At 41.7% G+C, this 23,651-nt stretch overlaps 1 protein-coding gene and 1 non-coding gene across 5 annotated transcripts; both read left to right on the top strand.

Annotated features, from left to right (window-relative positions):
- LOC138821458 (KH homology domain-containing protein 4) lies at positions 1-22,027 on the top strand. Of its 4 annotated transcripts, XM_070013697.1 has the most exons (15): positions 1-77; positions 580-793; positions 6,509-6,637; positions 7,687-7,766; positions 8,825-8,877; positions 9,182-9,345; positions 10,878-11,089; positions 12,090-12,150; positions 13,850-13,907; positions 14,140-14,393; positions 17,318-17,479; positions 18,705-18,817; positions 19,617-19,708; positions 20,741-20,844; positions 21,814-22,027. In XM_070013697.1, the coding sequence occupies exons 1-15, from the start codon at positions 40-42 to the stop codon at positions 21,847-21,849; spliced, it is 1,770 nt and encodes a 589-aa protein (XP_069869798.1). In that variant the 5' UTR covers positions 1-39; the 3' UTR covers positions 21,850-22,027. The 4 variants fall into 4 exon arrangements, with proteins under 4 accessions (XP_069869798.1, XP_069869796.1, XP_069869799.1 ...); XM_070013695.1 differs by having other exon boundaries at positions 20,741-22,027; XM_070013698.1 differs by lacking the exons at positions 20,741-20,844; positions 21,814-22,027 and having other exon boundaries at positions 18,733-18,817.
- Positions 9,537-9,665, top strand: LOC138821647 (small Cajal body-specific RNA 4). Its single transcript, XR_011370173.1, has one exon. It is a non-coding gene; the product is annotated as a small Cajal body-specific RNA 4 (non-coding RNA).
- Positions 22,028-23,651: the final 1,624 nt, after the last annotated feature.

The raw sequence follows: 23,651 nt of genomic DNA, 5'->3' as shown, positions 1-23,651 counted from the left end.
GTGAGGTAGTTGGCGGGTGGTGGAGTCGAGCCCGTCGCCATGTCCGCGGGGAGCGCGACACATCCTGGAGCTGGCGGGTAAAGCTTCGCCGGCGAGGGAGTCGGGGCGAGCACGGGGACGCGGGAGGAACAGCGGGACCGCGGGAATTTGCCAGTGGGTGGAGGAACACTAAAATAGGAAGCGTACCTACAGGAAGGCCGCACTTCTCGGGGCGTAGGGTTTTGAACCGGCTTCGGGCCGCTGTAAAGGGCCGGCGAGGATCTGAGGGTGGAGGAAAAACCAGGCACCTTTAGAAGGGCGACTTAGAGTGAAGGCCAGAGCGAGGGCGAACCGGGACCCTGTGTGCGTTTTTTTTGATGGACGTGACGGGGAAAAAAAGTAGATTCTGGGGAAATAAGTGAAATATGTGGGAGAGTGGCAGCTGTACTTGTTTAAAAGAGAGATGGGAATTTTAGGCTTGGCAGGAGACTCAGAAGTAGATAATGGGAAACGATGGAGAGTCGGACTTGGACATAGTAAATGAAGAATACTATAGATTGAAGGTTTTAGGGCCAAATACTTTCTTTCTCCTACCTGTAGGCGCCGCAGCAAATGGGACCAACCGGCTCCTGCTCCCCTTCTCTTTCTCCCGCCAGCGGCCCCAGGTGGAGAGGTCACCGGTGGGGGAACTCCTGGGGGTGCCACAGCTGCTCCCTCAGGAGCATTGGATGCCGCTGCTGCTGTGGCTGCCAAGATCAATGCCATGCTCATGGCCAAAGGGAAGCTGAAACCAACTCAGAATACTGCCGAGAAGGTATTAAAAGTCAAAGAGTCCTAGTTAAATGCAATTTTTGTAGCAGTTATGTCATCTGATTTCATAATTATTCCTGTAGGTGAAGGAGAAAACTGGTACAATAATTTAAACATTGTTTAGTTTTGGAACATTTCAGGTATTTTTTTCATAAATTCGTTTTTTGTGAGACCATTTTAATTGGGCTGTTTACGTTTATGGACCAAATAGTTTGCCTCACCCATGTATTGTAGTTCTGTCCATAATGTTGCTTAAAGCCATTTAATAAACATATATACCTATAGTTGTATCTCTCTACCTATACATATCTGTATACTAATTTATTAAAGTTGTATTTTTTTGGGGGGGGCGGGGTCTGGTCCTGGGGCCTGAACTCTGGGCCTGAGCGCTGTCCCTCAGCTCTTCAGCTCAAGGCTAGCACTCTACCACTTGAGCCACAGCGCCACTTCTGGCTTTTTTTTCTTTTTGCTTATGTGGTGCTGAGGAATTGAACCCAGGGCCTCAGGCATGCAAGGCAAGCGCTCTACCTCTGAGCCACCTTCCCAGCTCATGTGATACATTCTTGTTACCAGTTAACTACCAAAAAAATTGCAAGTGGAGTTATGGCTCAAGTGGTAGAACACTAACTAGCCTTGAGCAAAAACGTTAAGGGACAATGCCCAGGCCTTAGTTCAAGCCCCGAGACTGGCAAAACAAAACAAAACAAAAAAAAACCCTCAAAATTATCACTTATTTTACAACACTGTACTTACTCCCCCCCCCTTTTTTTTTTTTCTGCTTATGTGGTGCTGAGGAATCGAACCCAGGGCCTCATGCATGCAAGGCATGCACTCTACCACTGAGCCCCCCTGTACTTATCTTTTCATAGATACTACAGGATGCAAATTTTAATTTAATCCAGTAAGTGTTTATCACTTACATGAAACACCTTTCTGGAGCTTTTAGACAAAAGCTAAATACACACATGACTGTGAATTTGAAATTCTATACATACACACTTTAGGATTTGGGGGAAGGGTCTTAACATTGCCTAGTCTAGGCTGAAAATCATTATGTAGCACAAGCTGGCCTTAAATTCAGTCCTCTGGCTTCAACCTTCCAAGCACTGCTTTAAGTATATTTCTGTGGCTTGCAAAGATTTTATAAGTCAATTGTACAAATATTTCTAAGGTCTATAATGAAAAATTAAAAGCATATTAATAGGGTTAGGATATAGTTCAGTGGTAGTGGTTTCCTGCCAGGTGGAAGTCTCTTTGAAATCCACATGGAAATAATATCTCTGGATACAGATCTAAATAGAATAGGTTGTTAGAAGTTAATACTCGAACAGCTAGCTAGATAGATCTATCTAGTGATAAATCTATCCATCTCTCCCCAGCCTCTTCCCTCCTTCTCATCCCCCCCAAACAAATATGGAATGCTACCTGAGTAATAAAGACTTTTTTTTTGGTTTTGTTTAGGTACTGGGGCTTGAACTTATAACCAGAGTGCTCTCTCTGAACTGTTTTCTCAAGGCTAGTTCTCTACCACTTGAGCCACAGTGCCACTTCTGACTTTTTTCTTTTTGCTTATGTGGTGCTGAGGAATCGAATCCAGGGCCTCAGGCATGCAAGGCAAGGGCTCTACCACTGAGCCACCTTCCCAGCCCCGATTTATCTTTTTCTTAAAAGTTGATCTTTAGTTGTGTGCTGGTGGCTCACGCCTGTAATCCTAGCTACTCTGGAGGCTGAGATCTGAGGATCATTGTTCTAAGCCAGCCCGGGCAGGAAAGTCTGATACTCTTATCTCCAATTAACCACCAGAAAACTGGAAGTGCTGCTGTGATTGAAGTGGTAGAGCCTTGAGCTGAAGTGCTTAGGGACAGCACCCAGGCCCAGAGTTCAAGCCCCATGACTAAGGGGGGGAAAAAAAAACAAAACATGATCTTTAGCTGTGCACTGATGGCTCTGGCCTGTAATCCTAGCTACTTAGGAGGCTGAGATCTGAGGATCACAGTTCAAAGCCAGCTCTGGCAAACAAATATTATCTCCAGTTTACTAGCAAACAGCCAGGAGTAAGGCATATCCTTGAACAAAAAACTTAAGGGACAGTAGCCAGGCCCTGAGTTCAAGCCCTAGTACTGGTGAACACACACACACACACACACACACACACACACACACACACACACACACACACACACACACACACACACACACACACACACACACACACACACACACACACACACACACACACACACACACACACACACACACACACACACACACACACACACACACACACACACACACACACACTTTAAAATGAAAGTTGAACTAAGTAAGAGGCTACATGGTATATATAAATACTGGCTTTAGAATCATAATTACCTGGGTTTGAAACCCTGCATCCCCAGAAACTGATTATAAGGCTTTGACATCAGTTTTCTCATTTGTAATAAATACTTATACTGTCTACTGTAGTAATTATCAAATGTAAGTCTTCAAATGTATCCAGTGTTTGAAGTCTATGTAACCTTCTTTGAGCAGGGAAGTGGCTCAGTGGTAGAGTTCTTGCTTTGCATGCATGAGGCCCTGGGTTCGATTCCTCAGCACCACATAAGCAAAAAAGAAAAAAAACCCAGAAGTGGCACTGTGACTCAAGTGGTAGAGCGCTAGCCTTAAGCTGAAGAGCTGAGGGACAGCGCCCAGGCCCAGAGTTCAGGCCCCACGACCGGACCCCCCCCCAAAAAAAAAAAAAAAAACCAAAAACAGAAAGGAAGGTAATCTTAGGCCGGGCTCCAGGTACACATGCCTATAATCCTAGCTACTCCAGAGGCTGAGATCTGAGGATTGAGGTTCAAAGCCAGTGTGGCAGGAAAGTCTGTAGCATTCTTATTTCCAATTAACCACCAGAAAACCAAAAGTGGCCCCGTGGCCCAGCCCCATAGTTGCCCCACTACTGACAAAAAAAAAAAAAGAAAAGGAAAAAAATAAGGTAATCTTTAAAACTTTTTCCAGCTCACACTCAACAGGCAAGTTAGTTGTAGTTTAAATTGAAACCACAGAGGATCCTTTAGGTGTTTTTTTTGTTTTTTTTTTTTGGTCTATTCTCTTTTTCATAACAGTGATAGAATGTTTTATGTAATAGAAGGGTTTTTGAAGCCATAACAAGCATGGAATTTGTTAAATTGAATATTTTGTGACCATGTCTGTACAAAGACAGTTTAATTGGTATAAGGTATATGGGTCATGTGTATTCTTTCTACCTATATTTTACATGTAAAGTCAGCAGATTCAGCTGGCAGCATTCTAACTTAGGCCTTTAATTTTCCTTTTGGAGGTTATACCTTCCATAGTTTTAGTAATGATGTGGCCCATAAAAATGCATACAGGCTAGACTCTGGTGGCTCGCACATATAATCTTAGTTCAGAAGACTGCTGATCAAAACCAGGTCTAGAGGCGTGGCTCAAGTAGTAGGGTAACACTTGAATACCAGCTGAACAAATGTGAGGGTCTTGAATTCAAACTCTAGTACTGTTTTGTTTTTTGTTTAAAATGAAAACAAACCAGGTGGTGGTGGCTCATGCCTGTAATCCTAGCTACTCAGGAGGCTGAGCTCTGTGCATTGACGTTCAAAGCCAGCCTGGGCAGGAACATCTGTGAGACTTATCTCCAATTAACCACCAGAAAACTGGGAGTGGCGCTGAGGCTCAACTGGTAGAGCACTTGCCTTGAGCTAAAGAGCTGAGGGACAGCACCCAGGCACAGAGGTCAAGCCCCATGACCAATGCCCCCCCCCCAAAAAAATACCCTATATATTGCTGAGCATAATAATACTTGCGTATAATCCTGGCATTCAGGAAGCTGAGCTAAAAAGTTGAATTGGAGGCCAATCTGAGGTACATAATAAGGAATTACCTGAAAAAGAAAAAAATGTAAAAGGCCATGATTAGAAAAAAATCTGATAATAGCCATGTTAACTCTTTGTACTTCATTATCTTTTTTTTTTTAATTGTCAGTCATGGGCTTTGAACTTGGTGCCTGGATACTGTCCCTGAGTTCTTCAGCTGAAGGCTCACACTCTACCACAGCTCCGTTTTTGGCTTTTTGGTGGTTAATTGGAGATGAGTCTCATGGACTTCCTTGCCTTGGCTGGCTTTGAACTACAATCCTCAGATCTCAGACTCCTGAGTAGCTAGGATTGCAGGTATGAGCCACCAGCACCAACCTTGATGTCTTTTTTTTAGTATTTGTTTTCTTTTTCTTTTTCTTTTTGGTTGTGGTGCTTGAACTTTGGGCCTGGGCGCTGTCATTGAGCTGTTTAAGTATGACCAAATACATTAAATGTCAGGGTCTGGTGGTATATGTCTTTCTTTCTTTCCTTTTTTTTTTTTTTTGGTTGGTTGTGGGGCTTGAACTCTGGGCTTGGGCATTGTCCCTGCGCTCTTCAGCTCAAGGCAAGCGCTCTACCACTTGAACCACAGCACCACTTCCAGTTTCTTAGTGGTTTATTGGAGAAAAGAGTCTCATGGACTTTCCTGCCCAGGCTGGCTTTGAACCGAAATTCTCAGATCTCAGCCTCCTGAGTGGCTAGGATTACAGGCGTGAGCCACCATTGCCCAGCGGTATATGTCTTTCATACCAGAATCTGAAAGGCCAACCTGGGCTACATAGTGAGACCTCATCTCAAAAAACAAGGGCTGGTGATGTGGTTCACTGGTAGACTGCCTACTTGCATGCACCACGGCCCTAGGATCATTCCTAAGCACCTCTCAAAAAAGACAAAAATAGGGCTGGGAAGGTGGCTCAGTGGTAGAGTGCTTGCCTTGCATGCATGAGGCCTTGGGTTCGATTCCTCAGCACCACATAAGCAGAAAAAAAGCCGGAAGTGGTGCTGTGGCTCAAGTGGTAGAGCGCTAGCCTTGAGCAGAAGAGCTTAGGGACAGCGCCCAGGCCCAGAGTTCAGGCACCATGACTGGCAAAAAAAAAGTCTCCTGACTTTTTAGGGGCTGGGAAGGTGGCTCAGTGGTAGAGCGCTTGCCTTGCATGCATGAGGCCCTGGGTCTGATTCCTCAGTACCACATAAGCAAAAAGAAAAAAGTCGGAAGTGGCACTGTGGCTCAAGTGGTAGAGCGTGGTAGAGTGCTAGCCTTGAGCTGAAGAGCTGAGGGACAGCACCCAGGCCCAGAGTTCAGGTCCCATGACCGGACCTAAAAAAAAAGAGAAAAATATTTTGAAGGCCCAGAGTTCAAGCCCTACAGCAGGCATATATCTATATGCATATAGGTAAATTATGTAGTATATGGTACATATATGTATTGCTGCCAAGGGCTGGGAATGTCTTAGTGGTAGAGTGCTTGCCTACCTTGCCTGAAGCCCTGGGTTTGATTCCTCTGTACCATTTAAACAGAGAAAGCCGGAAGTGGCACTGTGGCTAACGTGATGGAGTGCTAGCCTTAAACAAAAGAAGTTTAGGCCCTGAGTTCAAGCCCCAGGACTGGCACCAAAAAAATTTTGTTTTTCTTCTAGGAGCATGGCTCACACCTATAATCGCTAACTACTCAGAAGGCTGAGATCTTGGTTGATACATAAATGCCAGTGACTTACCTTCAGCTAAAGAACAGAAGTATCAAGTGGTAGACTGCTAAATATGAGCAAAAAGCTAAGTGAGACTATAAGGCTTTGAAATCAAGCTCTACTAATTTAATTTCTTTCTGTTTTCTTTTCTTGTAGCTTCAGGCTCCTGGCAAAGGCCTAACTAGCAATAAAAGCAAAGATGACCTGGTAGTTGCTGAAGTGGAAATCAATGATGTGCCTCTCACATGTAGGAACTTGCTCACACGAGGACAGACTCAAGATGAGGTATGGAAGAATTGGGACTTTTGTGGGGAAGGTAACAAATAAATTCACTTCTGACTAGGCATTGGTGGCTCACACCTATAATCCTAGCTACTCAGAAGGCTGAGACCTGAGGATTATGGTTGGAAGCCAGCCCAGGCAGGAAAGTCCATGAAACTCTTATTCCCAATTAACCCCTAGAAAATTGGAAGTGGCACTGTGACTCAAAGTGGTAGAGTACAAGAGTGCTATCCTTGAGCGAAAAAGCTCAGGGAGAGTGCCCAGGCCAAGTTCAAGCCCCGCAACCAACAAAGAGAAAAAAAAGACTTCTACACACAAGCCAGGAGTCAAACATTTATCAGTGGGTTGGGGTCATAATTAAAATCAAGACTGAGCTAGACACCAGTGGCCCATGCCTATAATTCTAGCTTCTCAGGAGGCTGAAACCTGTGGATCGCTGTTCAAAGCTAGCCTGGGCAGGAAAAGTCCATGGGACTTTTATCTCCATTTGACCCTCAAAAAGCTGAATGTGGAGTTGTGGCTCAAGTGGTAGAGTGCTAGCCTTAAACATGAAAAGGCTCAGAGACAGTGCCCAGGCCCTGATTAGATTGAATTGTAGAGGAAGATGAACACATATGGGTGAATTTCTTGGGTTGGTTTGATGGATAAAATATTTCAGATTTGGGAGAAAATTCATTCCTACCTTACTGAATGGACTGAGTGAATGGGGGCGAGAAAAGTTTATCTACCATTGATACTCAATTTTTTTTTTTTTTTTTTGCCAGTTCTGGGGTTGAACTCAGGGACAGTGCCAGTGCCCTTTTATTCAAGTGCTTCTTTTATTCAAGGCTAGCGCTCTACCACTTGAGCCACAGTGCTACTTCTGGCTTTTTCTGTTTAGGTGGTACTGAGGAACCCAGGGCTTCATGAATGCTAGGCAAGCACTCTATCACTAAGGCACATTCCCAGCTCCAAATTTTTACTTTTTATCACATAATTTTATGTATATATGGAGCATGATACGATTTTTTGATATTTGGACACCATCTTTTTATACACTGTTTTCTCTTTAGATTAGCAGACTTAGTGGAGCTGCTGTGTCAACACGAGGGAGATTCATGACTACTGAGGAGAAAGCTAAAGTGGGACCTGGGTGCGTATTGCTTGTCCTCTGGTTTGGGAAAGATTGGGCCAATGACTCACATTTCGTGTTTTTTGTCTGAGGTCAAGGTGGTATGGGGACTTGAACTCAGGGACTAGCACTCTTTTTTTTTGGTCGGTCGTGGGCTTCAACTCTGGGCTTGGGCACTGTCCCTGTGCTCTTCAGCTCAAGACAAGCGCTCTACCGCTTGAGCCATAACACCACTTCCGGTTTCCTAGTGGTTTATTGGAGATAAGAGTCTCATGGACTTTCTTGCCCGGGCTGGCTTTGAACTGCGATCCTTAGATCTCAGCCTCCTGAATAGCTAGGATTACAGGTGTGAGCCACCGGCATCTGGCGGGACTAGCACTCATATTGGCTTTATGTGCTCAAGACTAGCGCTCTACCACTTATGCCATAGCCACTTTTGACATTTTGCTGGTTAATTGAAGATTAGGATCTCAGAGCTCAGCTTCTGTGAAGCTTGGTTCAGAGATATAAGCTACTGGCACCCAACTTCCCACTACCTTATTATTTTATTATTTACGTATTTTTTTGTTGGTCATGGGGCTTAAACTCTGGGCCTGAGTGCTGTCCCTGAGCTCTTCAGCTCAAGGCACTTTGAACCGTGATCTTTAGATCTCAGCCTCCTGAGGAACTAGGATTATAGGCATGAGCCACCAGCGCCTGGCTTTTTTGGGGGCAGGGGTGCATGGGCTGGTCCTGGGGCTTGAACTGAGGGCCTGGGGCCTAGATGCTGTCCCTGAGATTTTTTTTCCCTCTATGCTAGTACTCTACCAAGTGAGCCATAGCTCTGCTTCTGGCTTTTTGGTAATTTATCAGAGATAAGAGTCATGGATTCTTCTGCCTGGGCTGGCTTTTTGAACCACAATCCTCAGATCTCAGTCTCCTGAGTAGCAGGGTTTACAGGTGTGAGCCACTGATGCCCAGCTTCCCATTAACCTTTAACAGGAAAAGTTATACTGCCATGTTCTTAGCAATAGTCCTTTTTTCTTATTTGTAAATCTTAATGCAAAAAGACTTGATGACTCTTGTATTTCTCTTTATAGGGATCGTCCTTTGTATCTTCATGTTCAGGGCCAGACACGGGAATTAGTGGACAGTAAGTAATAATTTTGGCTCACATGTCACTTGAGAAGAACCACGTGCTAGGCTGTGCCTAACAGATCAACAAAGTGTCAATTGAGCTATACCTCCAGACTTCCATTAACTTTTTTTGATAGCTGTTAGGACTCTTGTTTATTAACTGCAGGCTAGTGGCTGGTGGTTAGAGAAGTGGGGAGCCACATATTTAGTTACTGATGGATTAATACTTGAAAATTGAACTTTGGCCTATCTTTATCTTTGGGCACTAGTCAGTTCATTCGATTCTTTGTTATAGTATCTACTGTCTTGTTTTATCGTAGGAGCTGTAAACCGAATAAAAGAAATTATCACCAATGGAGTAGTGAAAGCAGCTACAGGAACAAGTCCAACTTTTAATGGTGCAACAGTCACTGTCTATCACCAACCAGCACCCATTGCTCAGCTGTCTCCAGCTGTTAGCCAGAAGCCTCCTTTCCAGTCAGGGGTATGTCTTGTTGAGAGATTGTTATTTCTGTAAAAATGATGTGTGTTAATTAGTACATAAGAAGAAAAAAAATACGGGTACATAATATCTTCATACTGGTATAATCTAGATAGTGTATTGATAGATTAAGGGTTATGTACATTGTGTCATATAAAGATAATGTCTTTATTTTTATTGTAAACTTGGTTGTAACTGGAGGACCAAGAAGGCTGAGTCTGATGAAGCAAGACTTCGCTGATACACTCCTCCTAGATAAAAGGGTTAGAGAGAGCAGCCCTCATTGGAGAAAATCTCAGGGCTGACTGTACTACCCAACATTCTATTCCAACTTTGTAGTATATTGGAAGCTACAGTTTTTGGTTCAGTTTGAGAAGAGTATATTTGTGTCCTTAAAATTGGTTCTTGGGATTTTTTTTCTATTCAATATCTTTTATTGACTTTGTAGGTAATATAGGTACATGAACATCAAGACTTACTTTTTATTTTATTTTTGGTACTGGGAATCAAAGCCAGAACCTTGTACATATTAGGCAAGTACTCTTACTACTAAGTAGTACTTTAGGATTAAGCTCCTTGAACGCCAGGAATTGTGGAATTGTAACTGCAACATTTCAAAGGTTGAGGTTACAGGATTGTTAGTTTTTTGTCTTTTTTTTTGGGGGGGGGGGTCTGGTCGTGGGGCCTGAACTCTGGGCTTGGGAGCTGTCCCTCAGCTCTTCAGCTCAAGGCTAGTGCTCTACCACTTGAGCCACAACGCCACTTCCGGCTTTTTTTTTCTTTTTGCTTATGTGGTGCTAAGGAATTTAACCCAGGGCCTCAAGCATGCAAGGCAAGCACTCTACAACTGAGCTACCTTCCCAGCCCAGGATTGTAAGTTTTAAGTCCACCTGGGCTATATAGCTAGATCATGTTCCATCAAAAGATGAAGATGTTTCATCAAGTTTTTTTGTTCGTTTTGTTTTTGTTTTTTTTTCTGTCAGTCCTGGGCTTGAACTTAGGGCCTGGGTTCTGTCCCTTAGTTCTTGCTCAAGGCTCTACCACTTTGAGCCACAGCATCACTTCCAGGTTTTGAGTGGTTGGTTGTGTCTCAGGGACATTTTTCTGCTCAGGCTGGCTTCTGAGTAGCTAGGATTGCAGATGTAAGCCACCAGCACTTAGAATCAGAAAAAAAAAATTATTAAGCTTATTTTTATTTATCGTTTTTTGTCAGTCGTGGAGCTTGAACTCTGCTCCTGGGCGCTGTCCCTCAGATCCTTAGCTCAAGGCTAATGCTCTACCACTTGAGCCACGGTGCTACTTCCAGCTTTTTTCTGCTTATGTGGTACTGAGGAATCAAGCCTCATGCATGCAAGGCAAGCATTACCACTGACCCACCTTCCCAGCCCACTGTTAAGCTTCTTGATAGATATGACAGCAGTTGTAGGAGATCCTTATGGAAGTATTTGCTTTATTAAAGTATTTTGTATAACAATTTTTCACAAGATTAGGAATTTGATGATGTGTCTTTTTAATCAAGTTATTGTGTTCTACAGATGCATTATGTTCAAGATAAATTATTTGTGGGTCTAGAACATGCTGTGCCCACTTTCAACGTTAAAGAGAAGGTGGAAGGTCCAGGCTGCTCCTATTTGCAGCACATTCAGATTGAAACAGGTGCCAAAGTCTTCCTACGGGGCAAAGGTTCAGGCTGCATTGAGCCAGCATCGGGTCGAGAAGCTTTTGAACCTATGTATATTTATATCAGGTATGCATGGATAAGGCTAGAGGACATTTGAATCCTTGTCTCTTTGATAGTAATGCTGCAGTGGTTCAAAAGAAATGAGAAAATAAATCACTTTATAAATAATTAAAATAGGAGATTGAATTGTGCCTGTATTTAAATCCTTAGCTTTCATAAAAGTATGCAATTATAAAGGAATTTTTTTTGTCGTGGGGCTTGAACTCAGGGCTTGGGCCTTGTCCCTGAGCTCTTCAGCTCAAATTGAGCATTCTACCACTTGAGCACAGCGCCACTTCCAAAGTATGCAATTACAAAGTGATCTCTAATTAACTAAAATAGTTTTCATTTAAGCCTCCAGTGATACTGATAGGGCTTTTGTTTTTGTTGTTCTATTGGGAGACTTGAATTTGACCTGGGCATTGTCACTGAGCTCTTTTGCTCAAGGATAGTCCACTACTTTGAGCCAGCTTACTTTTGGTTTTATAGTGGATAATTGGAGATTAAGAGTCTCATTTTCCTGACCAGTCTGGCTGTCTCCTGTGTAACCACCAGTGCCTGGCTTATTGATAGGTTTTATACCTTAAAGGTTTTTATTAGTGATATGCTTATTTGGTCACACTGGGGCTGTGCCTTTCTGTAGTGAGCTTTAATTTTTTTTTGAAAGATACCAGTAAATATTTGGAGTAATGATATGTGTTTGTTTGTTTTTGCTAGTACTAGGGCTTGAACTCAGGGCCTTAAGCTTTTTGGCTCACCAGTAGTGCTATGCCACTTGAGCCTCAGCTCCACATCCAGCTTTCTGGTGGTAAGAGTCTCCCAGGCTTTCTTGCCCGGACTGTCTTTGAACCACAACCCTCAGGTCTCATCCTTATGCCATCGGAGACCTTTTTATGACTTCAGAGGCCTAGAACTTGAGCTGCAATGAGTATGCTAAAAAAAATTATAAGGCAGCATGAAAAGTGAAAGTACAGTTCTTCATCCTTTACTTTTCACTCAGTTGATTTATGATTGTATTTCTTTATAGTCATCCCAAACCAGAAGGCCTGGCTGCTGCCAAGAAGCTTTGTGAGAATCTCTTGCAAACAGTGAGTTGGTGTGTGTGTTGTGTACTGTGTTGGTAGTGAGACCATACATGCTTTTCATCACTGAGTTGCCTTTTCCCTTTTTTTTTTTAATTTAATTTAATTTTATTTGTGAACATATTGTACAGAGGGGTTACAATTACATGGGCAGGATAATGCGTACATTTCTTACCAAGCATTGCAGCCTCCTCCTTTGGTTTACCCTTCACATCCCTTCCCAGCCTCCCCCCTCCTTTTTTTTTTTTTTTTTTTTTTACATTGTTTTTGACCTTACTGAGGATTGACTCTAGGGTCTCATGCATTATACGGAATTTCTTCACCATTGAGCTATCGTCCACTTGTTTTACTTTATCTTAAGACAGGGTTTTACTAAATTGCCACGGCTAGCCTCATTTTTGGCATTCTCCTGACCAAACCTCCCACCTCTCAGGTGATTATAAACATGCACTTCCATGCCCTCCCCCTTCTGTAGTCTTTGAGAGACAAACCAGCTTATACTCTTTCCTAGCTTCTTGAAGGTTATACCAATATTCTTTAGCTCTTATTGGCATAACTCCAGTCTAAAGAATAGAGTTGTAGCTAGGCGCCAGTGGCTCATGCCTGTAATCCTAGCTACTCAGGAGGCTGAGAGCTGAGGATCAAGGTTCAAAACCAGTCTGGGCAAGAAAGTCCGAGAGACTCTTATCTCCAATAAACCACCAGAAAACCAGAAGTGGCTCAAGCAGTAGAGCACTTACTTTGAGCTAAAGAGCTGAGGGATAATGTCCAAGCCCAGAGTTCAAGCCCCATGACCGACAAAAAAAAAAAAAAAAGAATAGAGTTGTAACAGTACAAAGCCAAATAGCGTTGCTTTAAGGGACATTGATTTTCTTTTGTTTCCTCTTACATTTTCTTTCAAGACAGGATCTCATGTTGTTGCCTTGAACTCAAAAACTTCAGAAGTAGCTGAGATTGGTAGTACTCTTTTTAATTCTATAAACAAATAACAAAGTTGAAGCCAGAGAATTATTGCAGTAGCACCTAAAGGAAATCAGATTCAACCTTGGGTTCTTTGGTATTTAATGGTACCTTCCTGTGAAACTAGTGTTTGCTTCTGTATATAAAAACCTGATTTACCAGGTAACTTCCTCAGTCATCTTTTTATATTTAATGGACTAGAGAAAATATTTAAATCTTAAACTGAGAGCTCTTGGTGGTCATGTCCTATGGGAAATACAAATGAGTGATTTTTTTTTTTTTTTTTTTTTTTTGCCAGTCTTAGGACTTGAATTCAGGCCCTGGGCACTGTCCCTGCAGTTCTTTTGCTCAAGGCTAGCATTTCTGGCCTTTTCTGTTTATGTGGTATTAAGGAAGCAAACTCAGGGCTTTATACATGTGAGGCAGTTATTCTACCACTAAGCCACACTCCTCTTGGCAGGTATACTAACAATATAGAAATTTCCTAATTGTTAAATTTCGAAGGCTTTCCAAGTGACTTTGTATCGTAGAATTAAGTCTGGTTTTAGAGAATTTAGGATTATTCATGTTTCTGAGTCCCAAAATTTGTCTTAGTAGTAACTGATCTGCCTTATTCAAATATTGATTGGGGAGTCACTGGAAATAATGCTTAATTCCTTACTAGAATTATTATATTAGGATATTAATACATAGTATATGTAGTCAGTTGGCCATATCCCATATTAACTTGTTTTCCCTTTTCCAGGTTCATGCTGAATACTCTAGATTTGTGAATCAAATTAATACTGCTGTACCTTTACCAGGTGTGTATGTCTTGAAGTGTTCAAAAATATTTTGCTAGTGATACTTGTTTATAACTGATACTTGAGGCTAGACTAACTGTGCCAGGGTACTAATAATGTTCTCTTCGATGTAGGGTAATTTGGAAAGCCATTCATGCCTCAGTATTTTTCTCCCCTAGATATTGTTTAATATTCAGATAAAATGTCTCATTCTGCTGCAGCTGATTAAACACTTTTTTTCTTCCCCCCTCAGGCTATACACAACCCTCTGCTATAAGTAGTGTCCCTCCTCAACCACCATATTATCCATCCAATGGCTATCAGTCTGGTTACCCTGTTGTTCCCCCTCCTCAGCAGCCAGTTCAACCTCCTTATGGAGTACCAAGCATAGTGCCACCAGCTGTTTCACTGGCACCTGGAGTCTTGCCAGCATTACCTACTGGAGTCCCACCTGTGCCAACACAATACCCGATAACACAAGTGCATCCTCCAGCTAGTACTGGACAGGTAGGATTCTAGGATATGGAACATTGCTATCACTGAACTTAGGAAACTGGTAAGGGAAAATGGGTAACATTCCAGAAATGCATGACATGAGTTTTGTTTTTTTTCCCTACTTTTCTGTGTTCTCACTACTAACCTAAGTGACTGCTTTGGATTAGTATGTATATATGTTAAGTCTTCCCAAAGTACATAGTTTGTTTCATAAATCTTGGCTCTGGTCATTATTTAAAGTAGTGATCAAGAGACTTTGTGTAAAAGTCATATAGTAAATATTTTAGGTTTTAGGGGCAATGAAATCTATAAATTGTTTCACTATTATTATAGCACAGAAGCACCCATAGACAATGCCTAAATGAATGAGTAAATAGAACTGTGCTCAGTCAGAATCACATTTTGTCTGCCCTTGGCTTTGTAGTGTAATGGTCCATGAAAAGGAGGCTGTTCTACAGCACTCCTCCTAGTGCTTGGAACTGAGTTAGCAGTTCTAATCTTAGAAACATTACATAAGAAAATAGGAATTTAAGCTGGGCACCTGTGGCTCATGCCACTAGCTACTCAGGAGGCTGAGGTCTGAGGATGGCGGTTCAAAGCCAGCCCGGGCAGGAAAGTCTGTGAGACTCTTAGCTTCAATAAACCACCAGAAAATTGGAAGTAGTGCTGTGGCTCAAGTAGTAGAGAGCTGGCCTTGAGCTGAAGAGCTGAGGGATAACACCCAGGCCCAGAGTTCAAACCCCATGACCAACAAAAAAAAAAGAAAAAGAAAATCTAAATGTAGGGGCTAGATATGCCCAGTGGTAAGAGTACTTGCCTAATGTGTAAGATCTTGGGTTTTGTCCACAGCACCACAGAGAGAATGTAAACATTCAGATGTCTAGCATGTCTGGATGAGTTATGTACAATATTTGCAGGCAGAGCTGGGAAGGTGGCTCAATGGTAGACTGCTTGCCTTGCATGCATGAGGCCCTGGGTTTCACATGAGCAGAAAAAGCCAGAAGTGGTGCTGTGGCTCAAGTGGTAGAGTGCTAGCCTTGAGCTGAAGAGCTGAGGTACAGCTCCTAGGCCCAGAGTTCAGGCTCCACACCCACAAAAAAAAAACACAAAAAAACCCAAAAAACTTGCAGGCAGGGAAGAAAGAGAATGACAGCACGGTAAGGGATTTATAGCAGATTCTTTTAAATATTTATGTTATATATACACATATATATCATATATATATATATATATATATATATATACACATACATACATACATACTGTATACAGAGAAGTTATAGTTACACGAATAAGGTAATGAGTACATTTTCTATCGAGCATTGTTACACCCTCCTTTGTTTTCCCGTACATTACATAGCAGACTCTTCTTTGTGGACCTCTCATAGTGTATCCATGCCAGTAAACTGCAGCCTCAAACCATTGCCCAGCTTACTTACCTGTGGGCTGTGAGCACTGAAAAAGATGGCACAGTTTGGAACAAAGAAAGGGCTTATGAGCTAAATTCTGTTTATGTTTAGACATGTATAGTTTTGCAACTTTTTTACTATTGGGAATCAATGTGGCTGAATGGGTTAAGGAGTAGGGTGTAGATTGCTGAAGTTTAGGGATATAAACTGGCCTATCTAGATAAAAATTTCAAGTAAGATCATCCAGTCAGTAAGTGTTAGCTACTTGTTATTGATGATAATACAGACTTTTTTTTCTTGTTTCTTTTCTTTATAGAGTTTTGATCATCTGTATTCCTTTTTGAAACTTTTTTTTTTTTTTTTTTGCCAGTCCTGGGACTCAAACTCAGGGCCTGAGCACTGTTCCTGAGCTTTTGTTCAAGGTTAGCACTCTACCACTTGACCTACAACACCACTTCTGGCTTTTTCTATTTATGTGGTACTGAGGAATCGAACCCAGGGCTTCATGCGTGCTAAGCAAGTACTCTACTACTAAGCCATATTTCCAGCCCTTGAAACAACTTCTGTTGTTGTTGTTTTGGGGCTTGAACTTGGTCTGAGCACTGTCTCTCAGCTCCTCAGCTCAAAGCAAGCACTCTACCACTGGAGCCACAGCGCCACTCTGGTTTTTTTTGTGGTTAATTAGAGTTGAGTCTCACGGACTTTCCCTGCCCAGTCTGGCTTTGAACCGAAATCCTCAGATGTCAGCTTCCTGAGTAGCTACGATTACAGGCATGAATGAACCACTGCTGCCCGGTGAAACAACTTCTTAAAACACTAGTTATATATACTGGTGGCTCGTGCCTGTAATCTTAGCTGCTCAGGAACCAGAAATCTAAGCATCACAGTTTGAAGCCAACCTAGGCAGGAAGTTCCAAGAGGTTCCCCAGACCCTGAGGTTAAGCCAAAAACCTAACCCCCAAACAACAAAATAAGTAAGTGCTTTTTTTTGTTCTGTTTTCTTGATTTTGGTGTTGGGATTTAAACTCAGCGCCTGGGCACTGTCCCTGTGCTGCTTTTGCTCAAGGCTGGCACTCTACCTGTGCTGCTTTTGCTCAAGGCTGGCACTCTACCACTTGAGCCACAGCTCTACTTTTTTAGTAGTTTGTTAGAATAAGTCTTACTTTATTTTCCAGGCTTACTACCAACTGTGATCCCTCAGATCTTAACTAGGATCATAGGCTTGAGCCACTTGTGCCCAGCTAAATGCCTAAAATATTTTGTTTGTTAGTGGTCATGTTTATTCTAATTACCTGAAATGTTGCTCAAAAGGTTTTCCTGAGCATCTAAATCACTAAATAAATAATGGATTTTCAATTTGTTACTCTAAAGTGAAGATGGGAAGGTTTGGTAGTAATTTTTAGCCAGGAGAAAAACTGTAAAATATTCATATGCTACTTAGTATTGGTGTATTCTAATCTTTCTTTACTTAGCTCATTAGTAGGCCAGTCTCATATTTTGTTCCTCCTTTATTTGTTTTGGTCCCAGAGTCCATTGGGTGGTCCTTTTCTTCCTGCTGCTCCTGTCAAAACTGCCTTGCCTGCTGGACCTCAGCCCCAGCCCCCACTCCCAACTCAGCCCCAGTCACAGAAGAGACGATTCACAGAGGAGCTGCCAGATGAACGGGAATCTGGACTTCTTGGATACCAGGTTAAATAAAATACTTTGTCTCACTTTTTTTTTTTTGGCTGGTCCTGGGTTTGAACTCTGGGCACTCTCCCGGAGTTTCTTTGGCTAAAGGCTAGTGCTCTACCACTTGAGCCACTGCACTGCTTCCAGCTTTGTTGAGTAGTTTATTGGAGATAAGAGTCTTACAGACTTTCCTGCCCGGGCTAGCTTCGACCATGATCTTCAGCTCTCAGCCTCCTGATTAACTAGGATTACAGGCATGAGCCACATGCTCCCAGCTTGTCTCACTTTCTTTATCTTACCCATATTGTGTTCTCAGATTAAAGAAAGATGAGTTTACATCAGTGTCAGCTGTCCTAATGCTAGAAGCTCTGCTTTCTGGAATCTAGGTTAGGATTTTATTTTATTTAAAGCCAGGATAATTCTCTTTGGGTAGGTTTTGTCTTTGGGGTCAGTGTGATAAAATGGAACATGTTCTATCTAGAGAGAAGTCTCCCATGATTAATGTCTAGGAGTTCTATAGAATTTTCTGCTTTCTCTTAATCAGACAGCAGATTCTTGACAAACCTCTGATAATTCTTCTCTACACAATTCACCGAAAGCTATCAATGTACAAACATTGTGGTTTGTATTTATACCTTGATTTTCAAATTGTGTACTCTTTGCATCCTTTAAAAAAAAGAAGAAAGGGGTTAATTTCTCAGCTCTGACCCACCCCAAGAAATAAAACTGCCAGAACTGGAATTATTCACTTCATATACATATTTATAAACATAATCATTCACTAAAGTTTAGATTAAGGGCTAGGGGTATAGCTCAGTGCTAGAGCTCTTGACAGAGATTCAGGAGGGCTTGGATTTGATCCCTAGCACTACCAAAAAAATCAGACATTTTTGTTCAGTTTTATTAGAAGAAGCACTTTTGTTTTCTGGTTTACCATAATCTTTTGAGGCATTCTGTAAGCCACAGCATTTTTCAGTTTATATAAGTAGGTTTATATGAACCAGTTGAGTTATGGGCAGCCAGTTGAAATTAAATGAATTCTACTATCCCTGACTAAAACCTGTAGAAGAGAAAATAATTCCTACCCTGATTAGTTACACTCCAAATCCCAAAGAATACTTAATATGGCTTAACGTATTGTAATTTATCAAAAGAGATGAGGCACTTGACAGTTACATTAAGGAGCTAAAGTCAATGCAGCAGTTGTAGATTTGCTAATGCCACTGTATTTTTCTGCTCATAGCATGGACCCATTCATATGACTAATTTAGGTACAGGCTTCTCCAGTCAGAATGAGATTGAAGGCGCAGGATCGAAGCCAGCAAGTTCCTCAGGCAAAGAGCGAGAGAGGGACAGGTAAGTTGGAATAATAAGACAAATACATATAAATTATTTGTACCTTTACTACAAGTAGTGATCATTGTTATGGGTATTCAGAAATGGAAATAATTTATTTAAATCAAATAACATCCTGTTTGTTGCTGGGCACTGGTTGCTCATGCCTGTAATCCTGGTTACTCAGGAGGCTGATGTCTGAGCCTTGAGATTTGAAGCCAGCTGAGGCAGGAAAGTGTATGAGATGCTCATCTCCAATAAACTACTCAGAAAAGGCCAGATGTGGCACTGTGGTTCAAGTGGTAGAGCAGAAGCAATTCAGGGACAGTACCCATTCACTGAGTTCAAGCTCCAGGACTGGCCAAAAAAAAAGATCCTGTTTGTTGTAAGTGGTAGAATAGTGAAAAATATGATATACCTTTTACTAAGAAATAGTTAAGCTCAATCTTGAATAATTCAATCCTTTTCATACATTCTCCTTTTCATGGCCATTTTGGTAAGAATAGGCAGTAAAAATTGTTACACAAGAAGCCTTTTTTTCCCCTTTAGGATTATAGAATATCATAAATGGAGGACTTGAATCACCTTTGTTGCATTTTTATATTAGCCTTTATAAGGAGCTGAGTTCTACAACAGCCTGTTGATGTAGGTAAAGTTAATAGATTATAGAGAGGGTGCGAGTAGGAGGAAAGATAGAAAGGGTCCATATCAATGGTTAAAGTAAACTTGATTTCCTGTAGGTTTTGTTATTATATAACTTACCTACTCAATAAGTTAAAAATTGAAGTTGTCTAAAAGAAAATTTCATGTCTTTTAACAGGCAGTTGATGCCTCCACCAGCCTTTCCAGTGACTGGAATAAAAACGGATTCTGATGAAAGGAATGGGTCTGGGACCTTAACAGGGAGCCATGGTGAGTAAGGTGTAGCTGGGAGAATAGGGAAGCAACTAAGTAGGATTGATCTTAAGCTGTTAGTTTTCTGACCTGATGTTCTTCAGGTATTTAATCCATCCTCTATAATCTACTGGCTGATGAGAATACTTTTTCTTTTTTTTGTAAGGACACACAGTCTTTTATTTCCAACCAGTGTATAGAAAAGTCAGTCACTTTACTTTTTATGAGTGTCAATGGCATTAAAACCCTAGGGAATAACTACTGATAATAAGTAGCTTATTTGCCAAGCACTGGTGTCTCAAACCTGTCATCCTAGATACTCAGGAGGCTGAGATCTGAGGATCACAGTTTGAAACTAGCCCAGGCAGGAAAGTTTGTGATACTCTTATGTACAGTTAGCCACCAGAAAACCAGAAGTGGTGCTGTGGCTCAGTCATAGAGCACTAGTCTTGAGTGAAAAAGCTCAGGGATAGCATCCTGTGTTCAAGCCCTATGACCAACTCCCTTCCCCCCGCCAAAAAAAACTAATTTAAAAGTTCTGTTATGTTATCTGCCTACCTAAACTGATACAGACTTTGTATTAGGAGCTGAGCCACAACTTCCCATGTAGTTGTTAATAGCATCACAGATTTCTGTATCTTATTAGGGAGTACATTGGGTCATTTTTGTTCTTTGCTTATAGTCATAATAAAAATGAGGAGAAGAAAAAATAGTTCCGTCTTTTCTTCTTTTAACTCTAAAGGTGAAATGTAGCTCCCAGAGACTCAATTGCTAACTTTTCTTTTTTTTTTTCTTTTTTTTCTTTTTTTTTGTGTTTTTTCTTTTTTCTCTGTTTTCTTACATGGTTCTGGTGGATTCACATTTGCTGATGCTGGTGCTGTTTTTCGCGTGATCTTCAACGTTGGGTGACCATTGACCCTGTGACCTCAAAATGGTGTCCAACTAACCACTTAAAATTAACATCTTTTTTTTAATTAACGAATTTATGGTATTATCTCTTTTTTTTCCTTTTGTGGGGAATGGGTTGGGGTTGTTTTTCCTCTATTTTAGATTATCCAGCCAAGAAGATGAAGACTACAGAGAAGGGATTTGGCTTAGTAGCTTATGCTGCAGATTCATCTGATGAAGAGGAGGAACATGGAGGTCATAAAAATGCAAGTAGTTTTCCACAGGGCTGGAGTTTGGGATATCAATACCCTTCGTCACAACCACGAGCTAAACAACAGATGCCATTCTGGATGGCCCCCTAGGAAACAATGGAACAGAGTTTTGACCTTTGGTGATTCTTCTTAGCAATAATGCATGCATTTGATTTAACAAGACTCTGGGGCCTATACAAGGAGCCATTTTTGGACCTTTGCTGAAGTTAAACATGCAGCGTCCCCTTGCTATTGGGGTTTCATTCTTTTTTTTTTTTTTTTTTTTAAATTCTTGTTTCTGCAGTGGCATAACATCTGTTAAAATTTACTTAGAATCACAAATTTGTCTCAAGCTTTTTAATAGTTGGTGAAATGTGCTTGTCCAACAAAGCATTACAGCAGGGTTATTCCCATATATGTTTTGACCTGGTCCAGTTTTTTCCAGATGAATAGCCTCAACTCTGACACAAAGTTTATTTGTATCTAAGACTGTTGGGTCAATTTTAATAATAAATTGTTATAAACAGCCTTACTATTTATTAGTGGGGAAGTGATTTTTAAGATCATCCTTTCCTTGCAGTACTTTTAAGATCCTTACTCCTATTTCATTTGGGTACTTTCTGTTGTGAAAATGCTGTTTTACTAATTTAAGATCATTGGATACAGCTGGATCCTGAATAGAAAAATGAAGCTATTTTTTCATTGTCTTTTTATTGGGATGATCCAAAGCTGGCACTTTAAGGCACATTTGTCTCGATAGCCATTGCTAATTTTATTGCTCTTATATGCTCCTTGTCTTCAGCTGGGTCAAAGAAACTACTTGACTTTTTTAAAGCTGGTCAGAACTCATCACAGAAATGAAACACAGTGGTCTGTCTCTCTGAGAACTGGTTGCAGCTAAAATAGAGAGATTGGACAACGCTCAATAGGATGGTGGACTTAGTGACTGAAATTGCAACTTGTCCTTTTTTCTTGGCATTACAGGTTTTGCCAAAAGAACTTTTTTGTATCAAATATTGATGTGTGAAAGTGAAGAAGCTAGTCTGCTGAACCAGAAGTAGTTTGAGATACTGAACTGTCATTTTTGCACATTTGAATACTTTGCAGGCTGGCTTTGTACAAACTTACCCTCTGGTTTCCTATATGTTGTAAATAATTATACCATAATTTCATTATAAATAAATGTATAAATATTCTGCTTGTGGTTTCTGTTTCCCTCTCTCCCCCAATCTATACACTTTTCCCCATAGCATAAGATAATTTTAACCTTTCTTCCCCCAAAATATGTGAATGGACAATGTTTGCATATGGTCCCAAGACGTTATACCCACATACCCCTAAAGTGTAGATGAAAAAAAAGTCATTTGTCAGTTGTGGGGCTTGAATTCTGGGCCTGTGTGCTATCCCTCAGCTCTTCAGCTCAAGGCAAGTACTCTACCACTTGAGCTACAGAGCTACTTCCAGTTTTCTGGTGGTTTATTAAAGATAAGAGTCCCGGGGCTGGGAAGGTGGCTCATTGGTAGAGCACTTGCCTTGCAATGCATGAGGCCCTGGGTTCGATTCCCCAGCACCACATAAGCAAAAAGAAAAAAGCCGGAAGTGGCGCTGTGGCACAAGTGGTAGAGCGTTAGCCTTGAGCTGAAGAACTGGACAGCACCCAGGCCCAGAGTTCAGGCCCCACAACCGGACCCAAAAAAAAAAAAGTCTCACAAGCCGGGCACTGGTGGCTTGTGCCTGTAATCCTAGCTACTCAGGAGGCTGAGATCTGAGGATCAAGGTTCAAAGCCAGCCCGTGCAGGATAGTCCGTGAAACTCTTATCTCCAATAAACGATCAGAAAACCAGAAGTGGCACTGTAGCTCAAGTGGTAGAGCGCTCTCCTTGAGCTGAAGAACTGAGGGACAGCGCCCAGGCCGAGTTCAAGCCCCACAACTGACAAAAAAAAAAAAAAAAAATCTCATAGCCTTTCCTGCCCAGGCTGTCTTTGAACTGCAATCCTCAGATCTCAGCTTCCAGAGTAGCTAGGATTACAGGTGTGAGCCACCGGTGGCTGGCAAGTTCAAGTCTTTATGCTAGACGTTTTCCTAATCTATGTTAGACATTTTAGTATTAGAGATTAATCTAGAGTATTGTGCTTATGAAATTTCTGCCATTTGATATACCCTTAGCCCTTCTGGTTTTACTTACTGGCAGTTTGGTGATTGAACTTAGAGCTATACGGCTTGAGCCCTACTTTCAGCATGTATGTGTGTGCATGCCTGTGTGTGCGCACACACGCCTGTCCTTGGGCTTGAACTCGGTCTGGGCACTGCCTCTGAGCTTTTTGCTCAATACTAGCACTTTACCCCATAAGCTACAGCTCCACTTCAGCTTTTTGGTGTTTATTTTTGTTGGTTGTGTGGCTTGAACTCAGGGCCTAGGCACTGTCCCTGAGCTTTTTACTCAAGGCCAGTGCTCTACCAATTTGAGCCACAGTGCCACTTCTAGTTTGCCTCATACTTTCCGTCTGGGCTGGCTTTGAACTGTGATCTTCAGATCCTAGCCTCCTCAGTATCTAGGATGACAGTTGTGAGCCACCAGAGCCTGGTGCTTTTTGGTCTCAGATTTTACTGCCGAGGCTGGCTTTGAACTGCAATCCTCAGAACTCATCTTTAGCTGGGATTACAGACGCAAGCCTCCTGTGCCTGGCTAGCATTTTTCTTTCTTTCTTTTTTTTTAATTTTATTTTATTTGTGAACATACTGTACAGAGGGGTTACAATTACACGGGCAGGATAATGCCTACATTTCTTACCAAGCATTGCACCCTCCTCCTTTGGTTTAC

The sequence above is a fragment of the Dipodomys merriami genome, unplaced genomic scaffold (assembly GCF_024711535.1).
Source record: "Dipodomys merriami isolate MVZ:Mamm:240054 unplaced genomic scaffold, mDipMer1.0.p SCAF_92, whole genome shotgun sequence".
NCBI lineage: Eukaryota > Metazoa > Chordata > Mammalia > Rodentia > Heteromyidae > Dipodomys > Dipodomys merriami.
Note: the sequence above shows the minus strand (reverse complement) of the source record. Positions and strands in the feature narration are given on the sequence as shown.

Excerpts from the sequence above, each read along its gene's own strand:
- LOC138821458 (XM_070013695.1), top strand. The coding sequence starts at position 40 with ATGTCCGCGGGGAGCGCGACACATCCTGGAGCTGGCGG. Across the intron at positions 18,818-19,616 it reads AAAGAGCGAGAGAGGGACAG|GCAGTTGATGCCTCCACCAG; the intron begins GTAAGTTGGAAT and ends GTCTTTTAACAG. Across the intron at positions 19,709-20,740 it reads GACCTTAACAGGGAGCCATG|ATTATCCAGCCAAGAAGATG; the intron begins GTGAGTAAGGTG and ends CCTCTATTTTAG.